Source organism: Phyllostomus discolor, chromosome 13 (assembly GCF_004126475.2).
Source record: "Phyllostomus discolor isolate MPI-MPIP mPhyDis1 chromosome 13, mPhyDis1.pri.v3, whole genome shotgun sequence".
NCBI classification, from domain to species: domain Eukaryota; kingdom Metazoa; phylum Chordata; class Mammalia; order Chiroptera; family Phyllostomidae; genus Phyllostomus; species Phyllostomus discolor.
In genome coordinates, this window is record NC_040915.2 from 15,285,983 (window position 1) to 15,306,924 (window position 20,942).

General features: G+C 40.1%; 1 protein-coding gene and 1 long non-coding RNA gene across 7 annotated transcripts in view; one reads left to right on the forward strand and one right to left on the reverse strand.

Moving 5' to 3' along the window:
* Nucleotides 1–20,942, forward strand: part of ARHGAP26 (Rho GTPase activating protein 26) — a 409,289-nt gene that overhangs the window by 247,481 nt on the left and 140,866 nt on the right. For all 6 annotated transcript variants that reach the window (XM_036014072.1, XM_036014068.1, XM_028527303.2 and 3 more), the window contains exons 15-17: nucleotides 1,803–1,890; nucleotides 3,544–3,602; nucleotides 5,127–5,232. In XM_036014072.1, the coding sequence (XP_035869965.1) occupies nucleotides 1,803–1,890; nucleotides 3,544–3,602; nucleotides 5,127–5,232 (253 nt within the window). The remainder of the gene's footprint in view (nucleotides 1–1,802; nucleotides 1,891–3,543; nucleotides 3,603–5,126; nucleotides 5,233–20,942) is intronic.
* On the reverse strand, nucleotides 639–5,118 carry LOC118497904. Its single transcript, XR_004900418.1, has 2 exons — nucleotides 4,548–5,118; nucleotides 639–686 (listed from the first exon to the last, which is right to left on the reverse strand). It is a non-coding gene; the product is annotated as an uncharacterized LOC118497904 (long non-coding RNA).

Here is a 20,942-nt window from a genome sequence, read left to right on the forward strand (position 1 = left end):
GTATACAGCCCTGGCTGGTGTAGCTCAGTGGATTGAGCTCGGGCTTCAAACCAAAGCATCGCAGGTTCGATTCCCAGTCAGGGCACATGCCTGGATTGCAGGCCACGGCCCCCAGCAACCGCACATTGATGTTTCTTTCTGTCTGTCTTTCTCCCTGTCTTCCCTCTCTAAAAATAAGTAGATAAAATCTTTAAAAAATAGTATATACTTATTTTAAAATACACTTATTTGTTTAAAAGTCCACATAAGAGACAAAAGACATAATCAGAAGCTGATATAATTATGGTGGCTCTCATTGCATTTATTGGTTTAAAACAATTTTTAAAAATATATAAAAGTAATGGTATCAGGTCATTCTTTAGAAAATATAACAGCTGTAATTCTGCCAGTATTAGGTAGGAATTTCACATTTGAAAGTAGCTTAAATTAAAAAGGAGTGGTTGGATTTACAGGTAGTTAAAGGTTACATCCACAGATAAAGGCACACAAATCTAATTGAACAAAACAAAACAGAGACGCATTTTTTTCAGATTCAGCCTGTGGATTACTAGTGTTCTGCCCTTGGGTTAAAGATCAAAAAGCATGAGCCCACAGTCAAAAACCCGATCCAGCACTCAGTGCTTATTCTGTTTTTTTTTATTGCCTTTTTTAAAAAAGATGAGCAGGTAATCAGATACCTGAGGTACCTTAACATAAAAGATAAAAACTAAAACACACACAGAAATGGACAACCTTAAAAAACATAAAACACTGAAAAGAAAACTACCATTAATATCCTTAGATAAGACAAGATTTTGCATCCTTCAAGCAAGAACAAGATGCTATTATAAATGGACATTAAAGAAAAAAGAACTCTTTGTAATAAAAAAATGTATAACAGATACAAGATAATAAGAGTAATGCTGCAAAGGTGAGAAAAGTCCCTGTACAGCTCATGTGAATGCCCCACCTCTGACTTCCCCACTGCTAACGCACTCTCAAAGTCCATAGTTTGGGGTGTTCAGCAAGGAAAAAGTTTAGAGATACAACAGAAAATAAATTAGTGAAATTCAGAACTTCTCAGCAGTTTTTTGGCTATAAAAAAATAAATAAAACTAACAAGGTCAAGTCATAGTTTAGAAAACATAAAAACCATAATTCTACCACTCTGACTCAACCACTATATTAATTTTACAGCATTTCCTTTCAGCTTTTGTTCATGTGAATTTCTCACAAACTTTGAAATCTTGGTTTTTCTTTTTTTGCTACATGATTTTAAAATTACTTGATAATTTAGACATTTTTCTTATTGCTTGATAGCCACCATTATCCCATAAAAGCAACATTGTGTTAAGTAGATCTACCATAATTAAGTTAATCATTTTGTATTATTGGACATTTAGGTTGTCTCTTTTTTAATGTTTTTCTACTAGTATATGTTAAACATGTGGGTGGTATGTAACTTTTCTCATGTCTTATTTTCTAAGGATAGATTGTGTAAAGTGGGGTTGCCAGTTTAAAGGGTATACATAAACATTTTTATGACTCTTGATACCTATTGCCAAATTGCTTTTCAAAACTGCTGCATTTATTTCTAATACCTCCAGCAGATTATTGAGAGGATAAGTTTCATTGAATTCTTGCTAATAGTAGACATTTGAATTCTTAAACATTTTCCTAATTTTTAAGAGGTAAAACATAGGTGTCCTTTTGTTTTAATTTGGATTCCTGTGGTTAGTAGTGAGGCTGAATGCTTTCTGTGTGCTTGATTTTGTGGCTCTGTTTTCTTCTCTGCCTCATGCATTGTCTTTTCTTCGTTTTAGACCCCAAAACGGCTTCTGAAACAGAAACAGATATCTGTGCGGAATGGGAGATCAAGACCATCACTAGTGCTTTGAAGACCTACCTAAGGTAGGGACTTTCCATTAGCAGGGCAGAGTGCCAGCTCGTTATCAGGCAATCAGGAAGAAAGCAGTTTTATTTTCAGTCTCCAGAGAGCTGTTGGGTGGGTGTTTGAGATGTGGAAACAGCTTATGTGTGGGTGCAGTAAGCTCAGCTGGCCAATCCGATTGTAAATCATCCATGGTTGATAGGTTGCCATTGTGCAGTGGTGCCATGAGTGATTTAGGAGGCTTTGTTCTTTATGAGAAGCTACTATGACAATTAACCTTTAATAGAACCGAAGATACCGTATTTCCTGAAATCCCTGAATACTCTATTAAGAAAACAAGGAATCCCATCCCATTCTACTGTGAATGTATGATTATGTACCCTATGTATTTTGATAGATTTGTGCATTGCAGATTAAATATATTATTGACATTGATCCTTAAAAATGAGAACTCAATGGAACTCTTTTAGACTCCTTCAGCTTAAATTGGAAAATGTCACTCTATTGGGGAAGAGACTATTTTCCCATAATAATATATGCGATATTCCTGCTGCCTGCCTACACGTCCCTCAGTTATTAAGAAAGTAGGTAATTGTCTAGCCGCCTACATCTCAACTCAATTTTAGGAATAGATTGAAATTTATGATGGACTTGAAGGGTAGGCACACTATTGTTCTTTACTGTAGTTTTTACACAGGAAGCTGGGGGTCTAGTCTTAAGCAAAGAGGCAACTATCATCATGGGTTGCGTAAGCATTTGTACAGGTTCTGTGGCCATTCTCTTGGCTCAAAAACAAAATCGGAAAGTCACAAAAAAGGAGTTGGTGATGCAAGTTTTATTGGCTTTTGGAGAATTGATGGAAGGATCTTGAAGTCAGGAAGAAGATGTAATGCAAGTGATGACTAAGAGTTAATTAAAGGATTTGATGAGAGTAAAATAAAATCTGAGCCAAGAATAATGTATAGTCTGTTGAGAAGCTTATTATTTGGACTATCAGAAAAACCTCAAATTTACAGTTTAACATATTCATTAAATATTTATACACTTAATACTTCCATTATAGTTTATACAAAACCATATTGTAGAGGTTCACATGTAGCACTACTTTTTACACGTTGATGGTGATTTGCTAATAAACAGTAAGTCTAAAACAGCAGGTAAAATTTGATTGTTTCATGCCTAATGTCAGGGGTTCTAGCCCTTTGGCATTCTTGAGCAGAATTCCACGGTGAATTTGCCACAAAAGCACCTACAAAAAGTCTCTCATAGTATTTACAGATGAACTGATTGTAATAACAAGGTGCTGGGAAGATGAGAGTTTAAGTACAGGTATTTGCAAATGTTTAGCTAGTTGCCTATTTCTCAGACATATTTTAAAATGCTCTTGTTGATGAGTGAGTCACTGCCTAAAAAGGAAACCTCTTGGTTTGTGCTAGACTTTTTTGTATCAGTTGTGACAACAAAACAGTTGTATCCATTTCCTTAAAAAGGAGAGAGAATTAAAATTTCAGGTAGAATCTCAGGACCTTTCAAACGGAGACTAAGTTGAGTTGCTGTTGTTTCCCCGTGTGTCTTTGAGAAGTGTAATACAGTTTGGCAGTCTCCAGGCTACTATTTAGAGAGAATATGACTGTTTTTTATTAAGCTAACTAGTGTGTAACCTTTTATTCCAGAATGCTTCCAGGACCACTCATGATGTACCAGTTTCAAAGAAGTTTCATCAAAGCAGCAAGTAAGTTTTCTATTTTGTCACAGTTTTAAGGGGAAGGGAATAGAGTTTCCTATTTCAAAGAACAGTCAGGATCCCAAAATAAATATTATCTAACACTTCATATTCTGCGTGTAAACTACCCACACACACCCATGAGTTCAACACAGAATAAAAATGAAACCAAACTGGGATTGCCGAGGGCCTTGCTACTATGCTGAATTTACAGTGCAGGAGAGAAACTTCCGAAGTGTGTTTTTGAGGGTGGGGAGAAGACAGGAAAGCAAGTTTGCCTATCTAATTTTGATTATTGGCATTCTAACTCCTTGGGTTTTTCCCAACCCTTAAGTAACATTTTACAGAATGAATCAAACTTTGCACATTACCTAAATTGAGCATTGGAAGTGTTTCCCTGAATGTGACACCATTTATATAACTTCTCAGTCTGCTTTCTATCATGACTGCCATTTACAGCTTCTAATCATTCTTCAGCTATATCATCCAGGTCTCTAGCATCACATTACTGGTATTAAAATACATAAGGATTAGGTGCAAGCTACCCTAAGTATGCTGGAATTTGTCTACGTGGGGTATGCCTGCTGTAGGGGCAGTGAGATTCTCTATCAGATTTAAATCTGGCATGAAACCCCACAGTGCTATTACACCCCTAGTCTGTGCCCCTCCCTGCTTGCTTTATGTCTTCAGGGTTTGTTTACCCTGGTAGCTACTATTGGCCTAATTGCGTAGCAAGTAGTGTTCTGATGGCTGTATCTACTCATAGTTTTCCCCTTCAAACAGGGAGGAGAAAGGCATGGGAGAAAGCTAGGAGTGAAGATAGTGTTTATGTGATATCTTTCCCAGAGAAATTCCAAACCCATAGCAACCATTTTCTAATTAAATCTCACATCAGTCCTATAAATAGGTATGGACTACCCTCCTTCTGCTTCCCAGAAAAATGGAGCCACTTACCCAAGTTCAACCAAGAGTACACGGCAGACTGTGATTTAGGTTACAGGTTGGCAGAAAGATTCACATATTTACGTGCCATTTCTTTCTTCTCTACCAGGCTGGCTGTCACACATGGTTTGAGAATAACTGGACATTGCCTTTGATTTCTTTGACACTATCATGAGGCATTTTGCTATTTGAGACCCTTGTAATGTTGTTCACTTATGATTTGTTTATCACTTACTGAGTGCATGAAGTTCCTTCTTTCCTTGAAATGAAGACGTCACTCCAGGGAGTCAGCTGCTTCCAAGTTTGTTCCTGCTCTGTTCTGTTGACTGGCTCCATTTCATCACGTCATCATTTTGGCTTGATTTTTTTGATGGCCTTTTTTTTTTTTTTTTTAATGAACTCTTTTACAGAAAGCACCACTAAAAGCACTTGTACAGATAGTCATTCTAGTCATGAGTACACAGAACAGGATCTTAACCCTTTGAGAAATCCTCAGTCTGTCTGTCCAACCTTCTTTTTCCTTTGATTTTGTCTTGTAAACTGATTTAGCTGTGGCACTGATCAAATGTTACCTCCCTTCCACTTTTGCAGAGCTGGAGAATCAGGAGTCTCGGGTCTCTGAAATCCACAGCCTTGTTCATCGGCTCCCAGAGAAAAACAGGCAGATGTTACAGCTGCTCATGAACCACTTGGCTAAGTAGGTTTAAGAGTGATTTCTGGCCCTTTTCTCACCCCTAGAAAGTTCCTATCTTAGTACTGAAGCTGGCCTCAGTTCTGCTTATGTTTGCCTCTCCCATTATTGCATCAGGTATGCTGGAGGCTTAGGAAAGAAATGTGTGAAATGTTAACTGCAGAGGATAACAGCAGCAAATGCCAGATGGTCTTAGCAAAGTGGGCTGGGAAAGTGCCCCATTCAACCAGACTGCTAGACAGAGTTTTCAGGGGGGCTTTGCTCTTGTGATGACCAAGGGCAAGCAGGAGTGTGTTATTTATGATAAGGTCACCATCCAGAGTTTTCTGGAGTTATATGTTCTTGTGACAATCAAGGGGGAACAGGAATATGTTGTGAGTTTACAGACCTTAGATTTGAAGTAAAGAGGCCTGGGTTCCAGAGTTGAATCTGTTCTTACCAAGCCAGTTAGCCAGCCCTAGACAAACCACTGACCTCTCAATTCCTTAATTTCTTCACCTGTCAAATATGGCTAGTAGACTCCCTCTCATCTACAATGTCATTGATTTTTTAAAGTTACATGTATTAAAATCTTTGAAGTAGTATAGAGATTAAAGTAATAATACCCACTTGCCCTTTAAGGTCATCAAAGCATTCAGTGGGGGCCTGATTTTCCTGCTGGGAATATTTATATTCTTGGAATGGTTTTGAATTTTTATGTGTCTACTGTTGCTTGACCCTTTTGAGAATGGTCTTACTGTCTTCCCTTGTTGTATCAGTTATTGGATGTCTGTCTGTTCTAACCTGCCATTGACCGATGAAATGTTCTTGATTGGAACTGGAGCATAAGAGAAGACAGAGTCTAACAGTTAACCTAAGTTGTTAAGCCCTGGATTCCACTGAACTGATGTAGCGTTGGACCTTTCCCACACTTGTTCATGCCATTAAGTCATTTCTTTGGGATAAGTTGGTACTTTGCTGAGGGAGATTATGGTGGTTTTTTTCATATTTATACCAAAAGCTTGATATTACCTTTTGGAGAGAGAGTACATATGTGACCATAAAGATTTCCACAGGTCTCAGTATGAAGAAACAAGAATGATTTTGCTGTTGGTGAGAAGCAATTCGGCAGTCAAAGGTTGCTCCGTTATTGGTCAAATGTCTTTCTTGCCATTCTATAGCAGAACTGCACTGCGATAATTATGATTTAGTTTTATTTTTTAAATTAATTTATTTATTTTTAGAGAAAGGGGAAGGGAGGGAGAAAAAGAGGGAGAGAACCATTAATGTGTGGTTGCCTGTCATGTGCCCAGGCATGTGCCCTGACTGGGAATCAAACCAGTGACCCTTTTGGTTTGCAGCCTGGCACTCAATCCACTGAGCCACACCTCTCAGGGCGTGATATTGTGATTTATAAGAAATATAAATATTTAGCCCTGGCTGGCGTAGCTCAGTGGATTGAGTGCCAGCTGTGAACCAAAGTGTCGCAGGTTCGATTCCCAGTCAGGGTACATGCGTGGGTTGCAGGCCATGACCCCCAGCAACCACACATTGATGTTTCTCTCTCTCTCTTTCTCCCTCCCTTCCCTTTCTAAAAGTAAATAAAATCTTTAAAAAAAAGAAAATTAAAAAAAAGAAATATAAATATTTTTCATGTGTATATTTGGTCTTCATCCACAATTCCTGGCTAATGACTTCCTGAACCCTTGGAATTTCCTAAGTATTGATGGGGTACAGAGGTGTCTTTTGTTATGGTAATGAGGTGACTTCTGGAACCAACCCTATGATAGGACCGTTGGAACTTTCGGTCCTGCAACCCCCCATCTGATGTTGAATCAGTTGCCAATGGCCAATGTTGTGACTGTAAGGAAGACTGTAAAATCCCAAGAGGATGGATGGGGTTTGGAGAGCTTTGGGTTGGTGGTCATGTGGAAATGTGGGAGAGTGGCGCCCTGGAGAAGGCATGAAGCTCTGTACTCCTTCTCTATACCTCACTTTATGCATCTCTTTCATCTGGCTCTTCCTGAGTTATATCCTTTTAAAATAAAATAGACTGGTGATCTAGTAAGTAACATGTTCCTCAGAGTTCTGTGAGGCTGTCTAGTAAACTAATAGGACCCAAGGAGCGTGTCTGAGTACTTCTGATCATATAGTCAGTGAGTCAAAAGTTGAAGTGAGAACCTGGATTTGGGATTGGAATTCTGAGTTTAGGGGGTTGTTGGAACCTCCAGTCAGTGGCCAGTCATTCAAAAGCACAGGAACCTGGGCTTGCATCCTGGGCTTGCATCTGGCATCTGAAGTTTGTGTGTGTGCATGCACATGTCTGTGTGTTTTGGGGTGGGGGCAGTCTCATAGGACTAAACCTGTGGACTCTGATGCTGTCTGCCGCTAAACAGAAGTAAGTTGAAGTCTCAGATAGCTTGCTGGTATTCTGAAAGTTTGTTGGTTTGGGGACCCTGCCCTGCCAACATAGATGTTAAGTCTGGGAACCCAGTTTATCCATGTTCAGAAACAAAGCAAAGCAGAGAATGTGCAGTTTTGCAAGGAGAATGCCCCTGAAGAATCCTGATGAAGTGTGTTTGAAATAATGGGAACTGGGCTTTAAAAAGTAACTCCAGATGCTCTGAGATGACGGTTTGATGCCTATTCCATCAACCCAGTCAGGCATTTTTATAAACAGAAAAGCTAGATCTTAGTTGCAAACCTTTGTGCACTTGAAGGACCTGCACCAAAACAGAGGGAGTTGCAGATACATGGTGCAGCCAAGCATGTGTGGGATGCTCCTGACTGCTTGTGGTCACTGGGTCTTATGAAGCCCTCCAAACCTGCTGGGAGCAACTGGCTGAGATGGTTTAGGAGCCAGATGAAAGCCGTTGGGCATTTTAAACTGTGCAGTTGTGATGAGACCTTAATTGCACCAAGAAAGAAAGAGTAAACGGTGAACCAGCAGAGCCAATACCCTGAGGATTGTTAGGAATCTTTAAATTAAAAAAAAAACAACAAAAACCCTTAAGGTCAGTCTTGAACAGTTGAATCTTCTTCTCCTGCTGGATGGTTCACTTCCTCCCTCTTGTTCCACTCTCTGCTTGCTCAATCCCATTAAATCCAGTCCATCTTTGTCCCAAACTCAAGGAATCATACAACTGGACTATGCAAGTTACAGCTCCGACCTTGACTTTTTGTCTTCTAACTAATTTTGTTGCTAGATTTATTATAGCATTTCTGGAGCATTATACCTTGTTTTTGATGCTTATCATGGATTTTCTTTGAAGTTATATGGCGTTTCCTTGTTCATTTAACCATTAAGAAATCTACATATAGACAAGCTCTCATGCCTGTAACATGAGTCTGTCAGAGCTGGTGTTAGAACACACACACTTCAGTGCTCTGCATGCTGTGTTCGCTATGTTCTTGGCCCCTGGAGCCTCTGGATTTAAAATGTCTTGGAGAAGATAGGTGTAAATGAGCAACGCTGAATCTAGTAAGGAGTATTTATTTAGGTCTGAAAAATTCTTTGACACCCAGGGGAGTTCTAAGATTGCACTTAAACTCTATATGCTCATTTACAGCACTGTCCTATTTTAAAAGAAAGCAGTAAGGGAAAGTTAACTTGGGACAAGGGATTGGTTTGTCTATTGCATTCCAGTTTTCTCAGGTTCAGACTTACCCTAGGATATGCCTGAACTATTGTTACTCTGGTCCACTTACTTAATGTTCAGCTTCCTTCCTAAGTTTTGGTTTCAGGGCTGGTTCTGCTGGAAAGCCCAGTGTTTACTTCTCTCATTACCTACTGTGCTTGCCCTGTGTATCACAGATGTCTGGTTCAAAGGGCAGACATTTTGTATTGTGTATTTTTTAAAGTATTCTTTACAAACGCTTTCCAAAATTGATTTCTTTTATCTGTCGAAGGAGAGTTAAGACATTTCAGATTTAATCCCAAGAAGATACGCATTCAGAGGGGAAAAAAATCTTAAGGGAGAAGGGATAAAAACTCTAAACCTCCAAATATGATTACCAGGGTACATCCAAATCAATAGAGCTCTTGGATTTGTTTCAGACCTCAGAGGGAACATGAAAATTATAGGCAACTATGCACATATTTTTGTGTTCCAGCTCAAATCTACTCTGATAATTAGATGTTTTCTATTTGGATCCTGGAATCTAGTATACAGTGTGTAGTCATGCACTGCAAGGCACAGTTAGACTCACCTGGGGTGCTTGTTTACATTGATGTTGCTGGGCCCCACCCCTGGTCTACTAGAGCGGACTCACCTGGGAATCTGCATTGCTGGTTTCCCTCCAGGGTATTAGGATGCAAACAGTCTTTTGAGAAACACTGGCCTAGAGAATGGCCTGTATGCAGGGATTTTCTATGAGAGAGAAATGGTATTGAGAGGAATGGATTGGGATTTAGAAGGTATTAGAAATAGGAAGAAGGTCAAAGCAGTGCGTTCAAAAAGGAGATTTTTTAATAGTTAAATAATTATTAAATTACTAAAAAATATCCAGTTTTGATTTCCCAGGTCTTTACCATTTGATCTTTCATTAAACTGAGTGTTCAGCAAATGACTATTTTAAATCAAGCATAAAGCATTTTGATTAATAAAGAAAATTGTCCCCAGCTAGCTGTGGGACCTTGTAGAAACCATTCAACCTCTTTTGAGCCTCAGTGTTCTAAGTTCCCTTTCAATCATGTGATTTTGTGTTTTTGTCATTTGGAAGGGGGAGTCAGGGCAGGGGGATGTAGAGAAAATACTTCCTGGTCTTATAATTGTAGAAGGAAATAAGAGTAGATGAGTAATAAAGACTAATTTCATGGTAGTTCCCTGGTGTTTACATAGTATGATGACTCCAAGTATGTTGTATATCTCCACACATACCATTCATAGTGGCTCATTGTAACTTTATTACAGTGTTTATGCTGTGTGGGAGGATTTCAAAAGACTCTCCATATATCAGGAGTGGCTATTAAAAATACCTTTTCACAGCTGGCTTTCTCAAAACATGTATTGAGAAATAAATCTTAGTCTCTTTTCTTTTTTGAAGCAACTGCTCCTTTGTTACTAGGTTATTGTTGGAGAGGCAGAGTCCTTTTCTTGCTTTTCCAAAGAGGTATTGTATTATTTAGGATGCTTTGGGCTGCAAGAAACAGAAAGTACACTTCAAAATAACTTAATAAGGAAATCTCTTGTCCTGAGGGTTGGTTAATTTCTCTGTTCATGGAGGACTCAGGTTATTTCCATGGTCCTGCTCACAGCCAGCTTCTTCATGTTGGCTAGATCTTCTCAGGGCCGTAAGATGTTGCATTGTATCCTTGCATGTTAATGGTGGTTCAGAGACAGAAAAAATGTTATTTTTTTCTTTGAGTCTTTTTTTTAAGACCTATGATGATACTTTGCCGAGAAGTTCTACAACAGATTTCCTATCACATCTCATTGGTTTGAATGGTACCACCATGATTTTTTATACCAAACAGCATTGACCTGGGCTACTTGTGGGAAGCATGGATGCCAATATAGAAGTAGAGGATGCCAATGTAGGCAGTCCATAGTGCCTACTGCAAGTAATCATGGTAAAATGACATTTAATAGAGAGCATTAAGTCTATTGAATGATCTTTGCTTGGCATGGTAACTTGATCAAAACATACGTATTTAAAAGGCCAGATTGGGATAGGAGATGAATACATTGCAGTGTGGGTACAATATATACTAACATTCCAAGATTTGGGGAGTGGAGGGTGAGAGTGAAAGGAAGAGGGCAAATTTAACTTTCATCCTATTGCTTCTTGCTGGTTCCTTATTATTGTTTTCATTGCCCAGTTGTCATACAAGTGAGACCTTATCGAAATACAGGACGGGACAAAGTAGGTTTACAGTTGTGAGTATGTGAAACACATAGTTTATTCTTGTGTTATTACGTATTAATTATTGTATTATTTTCCATACAAACCACTGTAAACCTACTTTTGCCTCACCCTGTATTTAGACTCCATTGTCATAAGTTATCAAGGGTTAAGCACCTAGAACCTTGGCTGTTTTCTCCTTCCTGAGTACTTCCGGGCATTCCTGCAAATCAGGAAGGATGTATCCATATTTCCTTAGTGATGTAGAAGCAGAGTGAATTGGGTTCATGTACAAATGCCTGTGGTTATAAATAAAATCATTGCTAGGCCTTGGCACCAAGGGGGATGGGCCCTGGTGGATAACTAGCATTCCTCAAAGAAGTCCTTAAGAAAAGACCAAAATAAAAGGAAGTTGGCATGAATACTTGGCAGTAATTTATATCTTATAGATACTCTAATGTTCCTTCTTCCTCCATCCCAAGTCTAGAGGATAAGATTTAGCTTAGTGAAGAACTGTTGAACACATGAGAAGAGCTAGTTATTTCCTTGCCATCAAGACTAGTCCAAATAAAATAGCTGTGGAATTTTACAAAGCACATTTAAAAGAAAACAGTACTTTTGAGATGATGGCTTTCTAAGATGGAAAGCTCCTGTGAGCTTCTCTGGCAGCTTTCCCTCAGCCATACTCCCTGGCTTTTGAACCTTTCTTCTCTCTAGTAACCACTGGGCTCCCACTGCTGCTGGTACAGAATTGCTTGGTTGCTGGGCCACTGGTGGTGTGGCCTCATACCCCAACATTGACCACATTCTCCTGTCCCATTTGGCTTCTGCCTCACTGACTCCTACCCTGAACTGACAGTCTGGGTGATTTTAACCCCTAACTATCTTTTGAATCCACCCACTTTTCTCTATCTCCATCAGTACCCCCTAGTTCACACTGTCATCATCTCTTTTCCAGACTGTGTGCAAAGGCTTCCTCCTGGCTTGCTCTAGCTGGTGGAGCCCTGGCTCCCCTCCAGTCCACAGAATGTTTGCTTTGCAGCTGGGGAACTAGGAACACTGCAGATCTCAACACATGATTCCCCTGTTTAAAAAACCTTCAGAGGCTGCTTTCCCATCACTCTCAAGATAAAACTCTGGATATGGCCTCTGAGGCCTGGTCTGGGCTAGACCCTGTCAGCTTTTGCAGCTTCACCTTGTGTCCCTCATGATCACCATTGCATCCCTACTGCATGGCACACAATGGACACTCAGGAATATTTGTTGGGTAGAAGCATGATAGTCCCTTCGCTATTCCTCCAGCATCCTCTTTCCTGCTCCCTCTTTTTGCCTTTCACAGCTCTTTTTCCTCTGTCTGGAATGGTCCCTCTCCAGCCTCTGCTGCCAAACTCCACCTCCTTCTTTTGCCTCAACTCAAATGGCACTGCCTGCAAGAACCCTTTCTGCCTCTAGTGTCCTCTCACTTTCCTGAACTCCCATAGCCGTGGCTTATTCCTCCCTTTTAGCGTGTATCACGTTCCACCTTATGGGATACGACCAGGTGTGTATCTCCTCACTCCTACTGGGTCATAGGCTCCCAGGGGACAGGCAGTCTTTCATCTTTTATCTGTTTCTAACCTAGAGGCTGCAAACAAGGGCCTCTAGCCAGAGCAGCCCACACATGTGTTCTCTTTGGTATTGTTGTCCCACACATTGCTGTTTTTACAATTTGGACAGGTTTCCAGCATTTGTAATGGGGGTACTATTACTGGAAAAAAAATCAGATCTCCTTGCTAATAATTGGCTGGAACTGAATAGAGATCACACTCCATCCCCCGAGCATACCTTCTTCAGTGCTAAACAGTCCCTTTTGTCTCTTGCACCTGGCCCACTTCTTTCATGCCCCCTACCTGCCTGGCTATGGTGTATGCAGGTGGGTCTCAGCCCTTGGCCTGACTGTTTGCTAATACAAAAAGAGGGGCTTGATATTTGATGACTATACAAATGAAGAAGCAGAAATGGGTTGGGAGAAATACTTCCCTGACCAGCTATTTTTCTCTTGAAAGATTTATTATTTATGATAGATTGGAGGTTTCTGGAAGAAGTGAGAGATACTGCTACCAGGTCTGTTTATGTGTATAGGAGGGGAGGAGAGTGTATTTTCTTTTAAGAATGGGATTCTCAAAGGACCTTTTGTAGTTATTTTTGGCAGAGCTAAAGGAAAATCTATTTAAAGGGACACTGCACAGAGGACAACCACATGTTTAAGAGCAGAGAGGTAACCTAGCACTTTAAATTAATGGAAACGTAGAAGAGGAAATCAGAGCTCAGCCCTTACTTAGCCTCCTGCCAGATCTTCACTTACTTTCAACCCAGGAATTTCTCTGTTCTGTGACCTTCCAACCTTCAGGGTTAGGGGAAGGAAAGATACAAGTTCAGTTTAAATTTTTGGCTTTAAAAAAGAAATCAACAAAATTTCTGAATTCAAGGAACTAAATCTTTCACATCATAAGAAACGCCCATCCTAAAAAGGGGAAATGCTTGGCTTCAAGCTGTTAGTAATGCTCAGCAGCCTTAGTGCTCCTTTGATTTGGGTCTCTTGTTTGTTTTGAGTTGTTCCACTCTGTTTGGGTTAATTTTTTTTCGGTGACTTTTCTGTTTTCTGATGCACCTCTTCCTCCTCTGAACCTAAGGAGCCACCCATTGAGTTCCCTCTCAAATTCAGGAAGGACTGAGGAGGAGGATGCTGCCTTTTCCTTTCTGTGCAGCTGCCGCCATTTATTCAGGATATTAGAAAAGAGAGAGTATTAACAAACATGGTCACAACTTAGTTTCTTCTTTGCTAACTCTTAGCAGAGCCTGATTTTTTTTTCTTTTTTTCCATTTCTGATTTTATGTGAGTCCTCTCTCTCTTTTTCTTGAGTTTAGCTAGAGGTTTGTCTATTTATCTATCTTTCAAAAAAACTAGCTCTCAGTTTCATTGATCTTTTCTGCTGTGTTTTAAGTTTTATTTCATTTATTTTTTTCTCTGATGAGCCAGAATTTTTATGCATTGGCCCTGGAAGTCGTTTCATTAAACATCTCTTTTTGGCTGAGCAGCAGTTTCTAACTGATTCTAACACTCACACTGTTTTGGACACGGAAGCCCTCTCTTGCTGCATTCTCTTTTCATTGATTGGTGAACATTATCTGTGATACTTATGTTATTACACTGACTGGTTTCCCAACCAGTTCTTCACAACGTTGGGGCTCAAGTGTGGCAGCTGCAGCGAGGCAGCCAGCTAGGTAGCTGCGGTTCAATTGTAGGGCCGAGAACATAGTGGTTAAGAGAGAACATTCTGGAACCGGGTCGCCTGGTTTTGCTCTCATTTCTGAAACCTTGCGTGAGTTATTTCACTTCTTTTTGCCTGAGTTTCCTCGTTTGAAAAGGAGATATAATAATTGTATAAGAAACCTTTAAAGTAGTGTGTTAGATTTTCTTGACTTCCCTGCGTCTTTCAGCCATCGCTGACTGCAGTGACTAGTTTTGTCATCTCCAACTGACTTCATGCAGGTGCAGCCAGATGGCCTGTAGCCTTGTGATCATACTATGTGCCTCCTGCCTCTTACCTCCCGTGTGACACCAAGTGCTGTTCACACATGGACAACCTGGAAGCAAGGGGGCATTTACAAAACTGCAGAGGGAAACCTTTGACTAATGGGAGGTGGAAACTGGGCATCCTAAATAGCAGTCATTAGACAGCCTCTTGGAAGATGGTGTCAGTAGATTGAGCCAGCATTGATCCACGCACTAGGCAGTGGCTGGCTTCTCTGCCTCGTTCCCTCAAGAACTCCATAGTAAAGGCTTATCATCGAAGTCTTAACCCCTCACTCTCTTCTTTCTGGGAAACGTAAAGACATTAACACCTATTCTCTCAGAGTTGTTGTGAGAATTAAATTAATCAATCCACATAAAGATCTTAGGAGAGTGTCTGGCATGTAGTATACCCTCCATAAATGTAAGCTTTTACAATCTGGGAATTCAGGGGATGGGGGAAGGAGGATCGTGAAGCTGTGCTTTAACGTGAAGGAAGACGGGGGACTTGTTCAAAAGATTAAACTGAAACAATCATTCTTACTGATGGGACAGGGTTTTCTTTACAGTTCTGTTATTGGCAAGCAAAACCCTTAGGGCTAGATGTTGAAAATGTAACACGTACAGCTCTTACCCACTTGGGAGATTTTTGTGTGTGCAAGTGTTTATTTTTGCTTTGCTTTTGTTTTCTTAACAATTTGTGTGTGTGTGTGTGGCCCAAAGGGCAGAGCATCCATCTGCCCTTCCTAGCAAGGGTTGAGCCAGTACAGGGTCACCTGGGAGAAAGAGCTATTGAAATCTGCTCTCGGGTCATATCTTATACCAAGCCTCACACTTCCTTGTGAGTATTCTGGGCTCTTCGAAATCCAGATGCCCTGTGGAGCAGTGCACCTGTTTGAAAGCACAAGCTATGTGTGGCTGGTCTCCATGGGAAGTTAGCAGCTACCTATCCTCACCCTCCTGCTTCTTGGTGTCACAAGGCTGATTTCATCTCAGAAGCAGCTCTCTTTGTTACAGTTTAATAACTCTTAATTTCCTGGAGGGGGACGACGTGTTATATCTTGAAGACTCATCTTAGTCTGCACGGTCTGGAAATTTCCACTCATCTTTGTGATCTTCAAAATGTTTGTTTTTGTGAGAGTGTCTGACTTTCCCTCTTTCTTACTCAGTTTGACTGCTCTCTCAGATGCCATTCCCAGATAAAACATTACCATCTGCTGTGAAAACAGTCCTCTGTGCCTCCAGTCACCCCTTTGTTCAATCTTCACGTGGGTTTCCCTCTCTGAGTCACTGCAGTCTGTGTTGAAGTATTAATCTATGCTCTAAGGGAATTTATATATCTACATTCTAATTTATATATATCTGCATCTTCATTCTGTCTTGGTAGACTACTACTTGGCAAACTGCTTCTGTAGTTTAACTCAAGAGAGGGTTTGAAGAAGTATTTAGGTGATTTGAATTTTGGATCGGTCCTTTCTGCTTTCTCACATGTATAGTATTGTTTTTCTTCAAGCACTTTAGCATACCTTTTTAGTATTACCAATTTGGTATTCTGAAAGTAAATCATTATTTCTTGGTTCTGTGCAGTAGGTGGTAGAGGAACCCAATGTTTGGCCTGTTGGTATATTGCAAGCAGGTCTTCCTATGCACTTAGAGGTGTGTAGGATTTGATAGAATAAGATCACTTATTTTATTAAAGTCAGACTTTCAGTGAGAAAATGGGGGGTACCCTAGGCCTCAGATAGAGTTGGTACATTAGGTCTTTGGTTGTAAGCAATAGAAGTCAAATGTAGCTATTTTAAAAAAGAAGGAAATTTATTAAAAACCTCTAGGTCAATCACATAATTGAAAGTAGAGTTGAACTATCAGACATTGGAAAGCAGCCTCAAGAGCCTTATGTATCTGCCACATCCCTATACTGTTCACTCTTCTCTTCTAGATGACTGTCTCATATCTTGCTTCCAATTTCACAAGAGGAAGTTGACCTGCAATCAGGAGAACTTGCATAAGCCATATTCATTCCACATCCATTACCCACACCTGTGCCCATGTTTCTGCCTTCCCTCCCCGGGCGACAGAGGAACGACAGCCAGTGCTCCCACCTCTAGCAATTCCTTCCTTGGGGCGCTAGAGCCGATCCTTACTGCATCCACTCTCTCTCCTCTGCCATTAACTTTTTTGTCTCCGCTGAATCTTTCCCATCCACACGTGTCGTAATTTCTGTGGTCATTTGTAAATAAAAAACAAAACCAATAAAACAAAGAACGTTTCTCAGCCTTGCGTCCCCTGCTAGACACCATCTCATTATCTCATTTCTTCGTGTTCTTCCCAGCAGAATGTCTGAAATAGTTGTCTGTGTTGCTGTTCCCAAATCCTCTCTTGAACGTCCTCCACTTGGGCTTTTGCACCCTCTGTGTGCCACTGACACACAGAAACGCCTCATGTGGGTGTTGTTAATCAGTTTCAGACTTCCCTTCCCTGTTCTGAAGGGTTTAACGCAGTTTCTCACTCCCTCCTCCTTGAAATGCTTTCTTTACTTGGCTTCCAGGACACCACATTCTCCTGGTTACCCTCCAGTCTCCCTGGCTGCTTCCTTTCCATCTTGATTGCTGTGGCCCACGATTCAGTCCTTCTGTTCTTAGACCAGATTGGCCCTCTCTTCCCTCCCCAGTGAGGTCTTGCTCTAACAGTGCAACCTCCAGCCTATGTGTTCCCTACCCACTAGCATTGTCTAATTCTTTTCCATGCCAAATATCACCATCTAATATAAATATTGTGCTTAATTTGTTCATTATTTTCTCCTCACTGAAATGTAGGCTCCATGAGGTCAGAGATTGCTGTGTCTATACTGCTATATCCCTGCTACCTAGAACAGTGCTTTGGCTGGAGGCACTTCATAAATATTTGTTGAACAATGAATGAAGTAAAAGGTGGGACTCACTATCCCCTTTGGAGCACTAGCTTTGGAATGTCTCACCTCTGACCACCTTTGTTTTCTTGTCATTCCCCTGCGGGCTAACATTCCTAGCAAAGCACGTTGTAATGGCCCCTCTTGGGTAATGCACCCTTTTCTCTGCTGGGATAGTAGTGGGGTACCTAATAGACATTCTTGGTAGGACTGCATGTGTTAGGTATTCAATGCAGTAAAGCTTCTGGCTGGCTTCACCTACCCCCAGAACTGGACACATTTAAACAAGTTTCCTTAAGTCACCAGGCAAATGGGGGTTTCTCATTTCACTATGTCTCTCAGTGTAGCTGGCTACTCAGGTTTTCTTGTTCTCTAGTGAAAGATAACCTTGACATTTTGTTTCTTTAAGAACTACACTTCCCTTTTCACTAAAACTGCCACTTAAACTGCTTTGCATGCCACCTAGATATGAGTTTCCCTTCCAGAATCGTTGCTTGTCTCACTGGATTATTCTCCCCGGCCCTAAGCAGATGGTTAATGAAGCAGAGAACACTGGCAAAACCTTAGCGTATCCTTTCCTCGTCATGTTATTAATGTGTCGTGACTCTTGACATGAATAGCCCCATCAGAAATTGTTTTAATCATGGTTAAGTCTGATCTTAGTGGAAACTTAAGGCATACCTTATGCAAATGTCTTGATACTTTTGGCTCCTTCTAATCCTCCCCCTTTAGGGGATGGGGCAAATCCAAAAACAAATTCCTGATAAACTAATCCATTAGGATCCAGAATAGTGCCTCATTTTAAAATAAAGTCAAAAGAGTCCAAAGTGAAGCACTTTCAGTAGAAAAAATTCTAAGTTACATACTAGTTACTATTAAAGGAAGCTGTATCCCTGTATCCCTGTCCTCTTTGGGATTTGGCGGCCTGTTAAAAACTATGCAGTCTTTAGTGAAAGTGGCCTGGACAGAGCTGGACTGAGATAAGGAATTGTGACAGCCTAGTTGGCATTATTCATGCCAGTATGTATTTATTGAGCACCTGCTTTGGACAATAAATACATAGTGGCATGGACAAGCCAGTAACTTATCCAAGAGCATTGGCCCACTGAGCAAGAGGTTGTAATCTTGAGTTTTTAGAAACTCATTTTATGCACAATTTTGAGCAAGTTTACCAGGCCTTAGGGTTTCTTCATCTAAAAGATAAAGTGTATTTTAAAAAGCACACATCTTCAGAAACACACATACACAGATACACATACACAGACATACACATGAACAGACATATGCACAGACACAGTTAAGGAAAACAATCTAGAATGATAGCCACCAATATCTTAACTGCCGTTATCTCTAGATGCTTGGGTTTTCTCCCTTTGGTGTCTTTATTTTTGAATTTTTATAAAATGACTGTCTGTGCTATTTAAAAATGTGTAATTATTTTTAATGCACGGCAGAGACTCTGACTCTGAGCTCCTTTTAACTTCGAGGACATCTGTGACTTGATGCACAGACTGGGTAGGATGTAGGACAGGGCAGCCAACCCTTGGGTATTCTGAGACAATCCCTTTTGTTTGCTTTTGCTCCCATTTTTTTATCTGCTTCTCTGCTCATTTGCATTTCCACTGGAGAGTGAGCAGCAGAGAGAAAGGAGAGTACACTTTAGCAATGCTGGAGATGATGGTAAAACTTTTTACCTGGAAAGGTTTTTGGTTCCCCACCCCCCGCCCCAGCTAGTATTACTAAATGGCTTTCAACTATGCTAACTTTTTTCTCACTTTCTTAGCCATTAGTTAATAGAATATGAGCTTTACTATTATGGTAGAACTATTTTTTTTTCTTAAAGGAAAATAACAATAATTAAAAACTATATATTTTTTTGTTTCTATATTGTCTTTTTGGTCCTATTTTCAGGTACTGTGAGAATCCACTGATTTTTTCATCCACCATAGACCCCTTTCTTCTCTTCTATTTGGCCCAATTCAGCTCATCTGATATCCTGGCCTTTTCCACCTTCCTCTCTGCCTACATCTGCTTAGAGCAGGGAGCCCTGCTGCTGGTTTTTATATGGCCCACAAACTCATAATGGTTGTTTACATTTTAAAATAGTTGGAAAAGAATCAAAGGAAGAATAATATTTCACAACACATGAAAATTATATGAAATTCAAGTTTCGGTGTTCATAAAGTTTTATTGGAACAGAGCCAAACATACTATTTATGTATATGGCAGCCTCCAAGTTACACTGGCCGGTTGTGAAGTTGCAAGTGAAACCATTTGGCTCCCAAAGCCTGAAATATTTACTGTCTGGTTATTTAAAGATCAGGTCTGCCAACTCTGTGCTAGAGACTCCTTTTCTATTGGATATCTTTCAGCTAAGACCTGTTTAGACGTGCTAACTCATTCAAGAAATATTTGTCAAGGCCTACAGCATGCCCGACACTGTGCTAGACACAGGTCTCAAAGATGAACATGATGCCTTCCCCATTAGGAAGAACTGGCAACCTGGAGGGGAACATGGTATGTACACAGGTAAACTCCAGCATAGATCTGTGTGCTAGTGTCCAATGGTGAGGTGGGGGCTGCTTAAACTCCAAGAGGGAGCCCTATCCCTCCTAGGGAAGGCAAGAAGAAAGGAGGTCATCGTTAGCTAATGGAACACAAAGCTTTGATAGCTTAACACTGCACTGTTATACATTGGTGGCTTTATAACACTAGAATTGTCCCATTAAAGTTAATAGTTACCTAGAATAAGAGTTCTTACTGTTTTAACATTTCAGTTATACATAAACACTACTGCTTTATTACAGGATCAACATTTTATAGAGGTATGTAAATATTCATTGTATAGAATTACTTCAGTTTGTCATCATCAAAATACAAAATTTTCTTTGGAGAGTCACTCTTTAGCTAGCTACTTCTGGGCAAAGGCAAATAGACTTTTACATTAGAATTGCAATTTCCATTTCCTTTAGATTTATATTTTAAAATGTTTCTCAATACATTTAAAAAGGCTTTGCTGTACTAGGGATGTTTTGTTTGGATTTGTTTTGTTTTGTTTTGTTTTTTCACCAAAAGGAAATCTCTGGGCTTCATTCAAGATCTCCTGGGTTATAATGTTGGTGGCTTGGGTGGGAGGGCAGGGACTTCTATTTTTAATAAGCTACAAAGTGATTTCCATTTATAGTAAAACCTGGGAACTACTACTAAGAAGAATATTGATTAAAGGTGCATTTCTAAAGGTTATTTAAAACAAAAGTTATTTGTTTCTTAAACTTTTTCTCTTTCCTATCTTCTGCTGTTAGCTCCTGAACTGCTCAGAGCTATTTAAAATTCCCAAAGACAATGTGAAGCCTTCTGATTTCCTTAAAAAATGCCTTTTCCCTCTTCTTTGCCTTTCTTCTTTGAACAAAAACTTCGAGCAAAAATGTACAA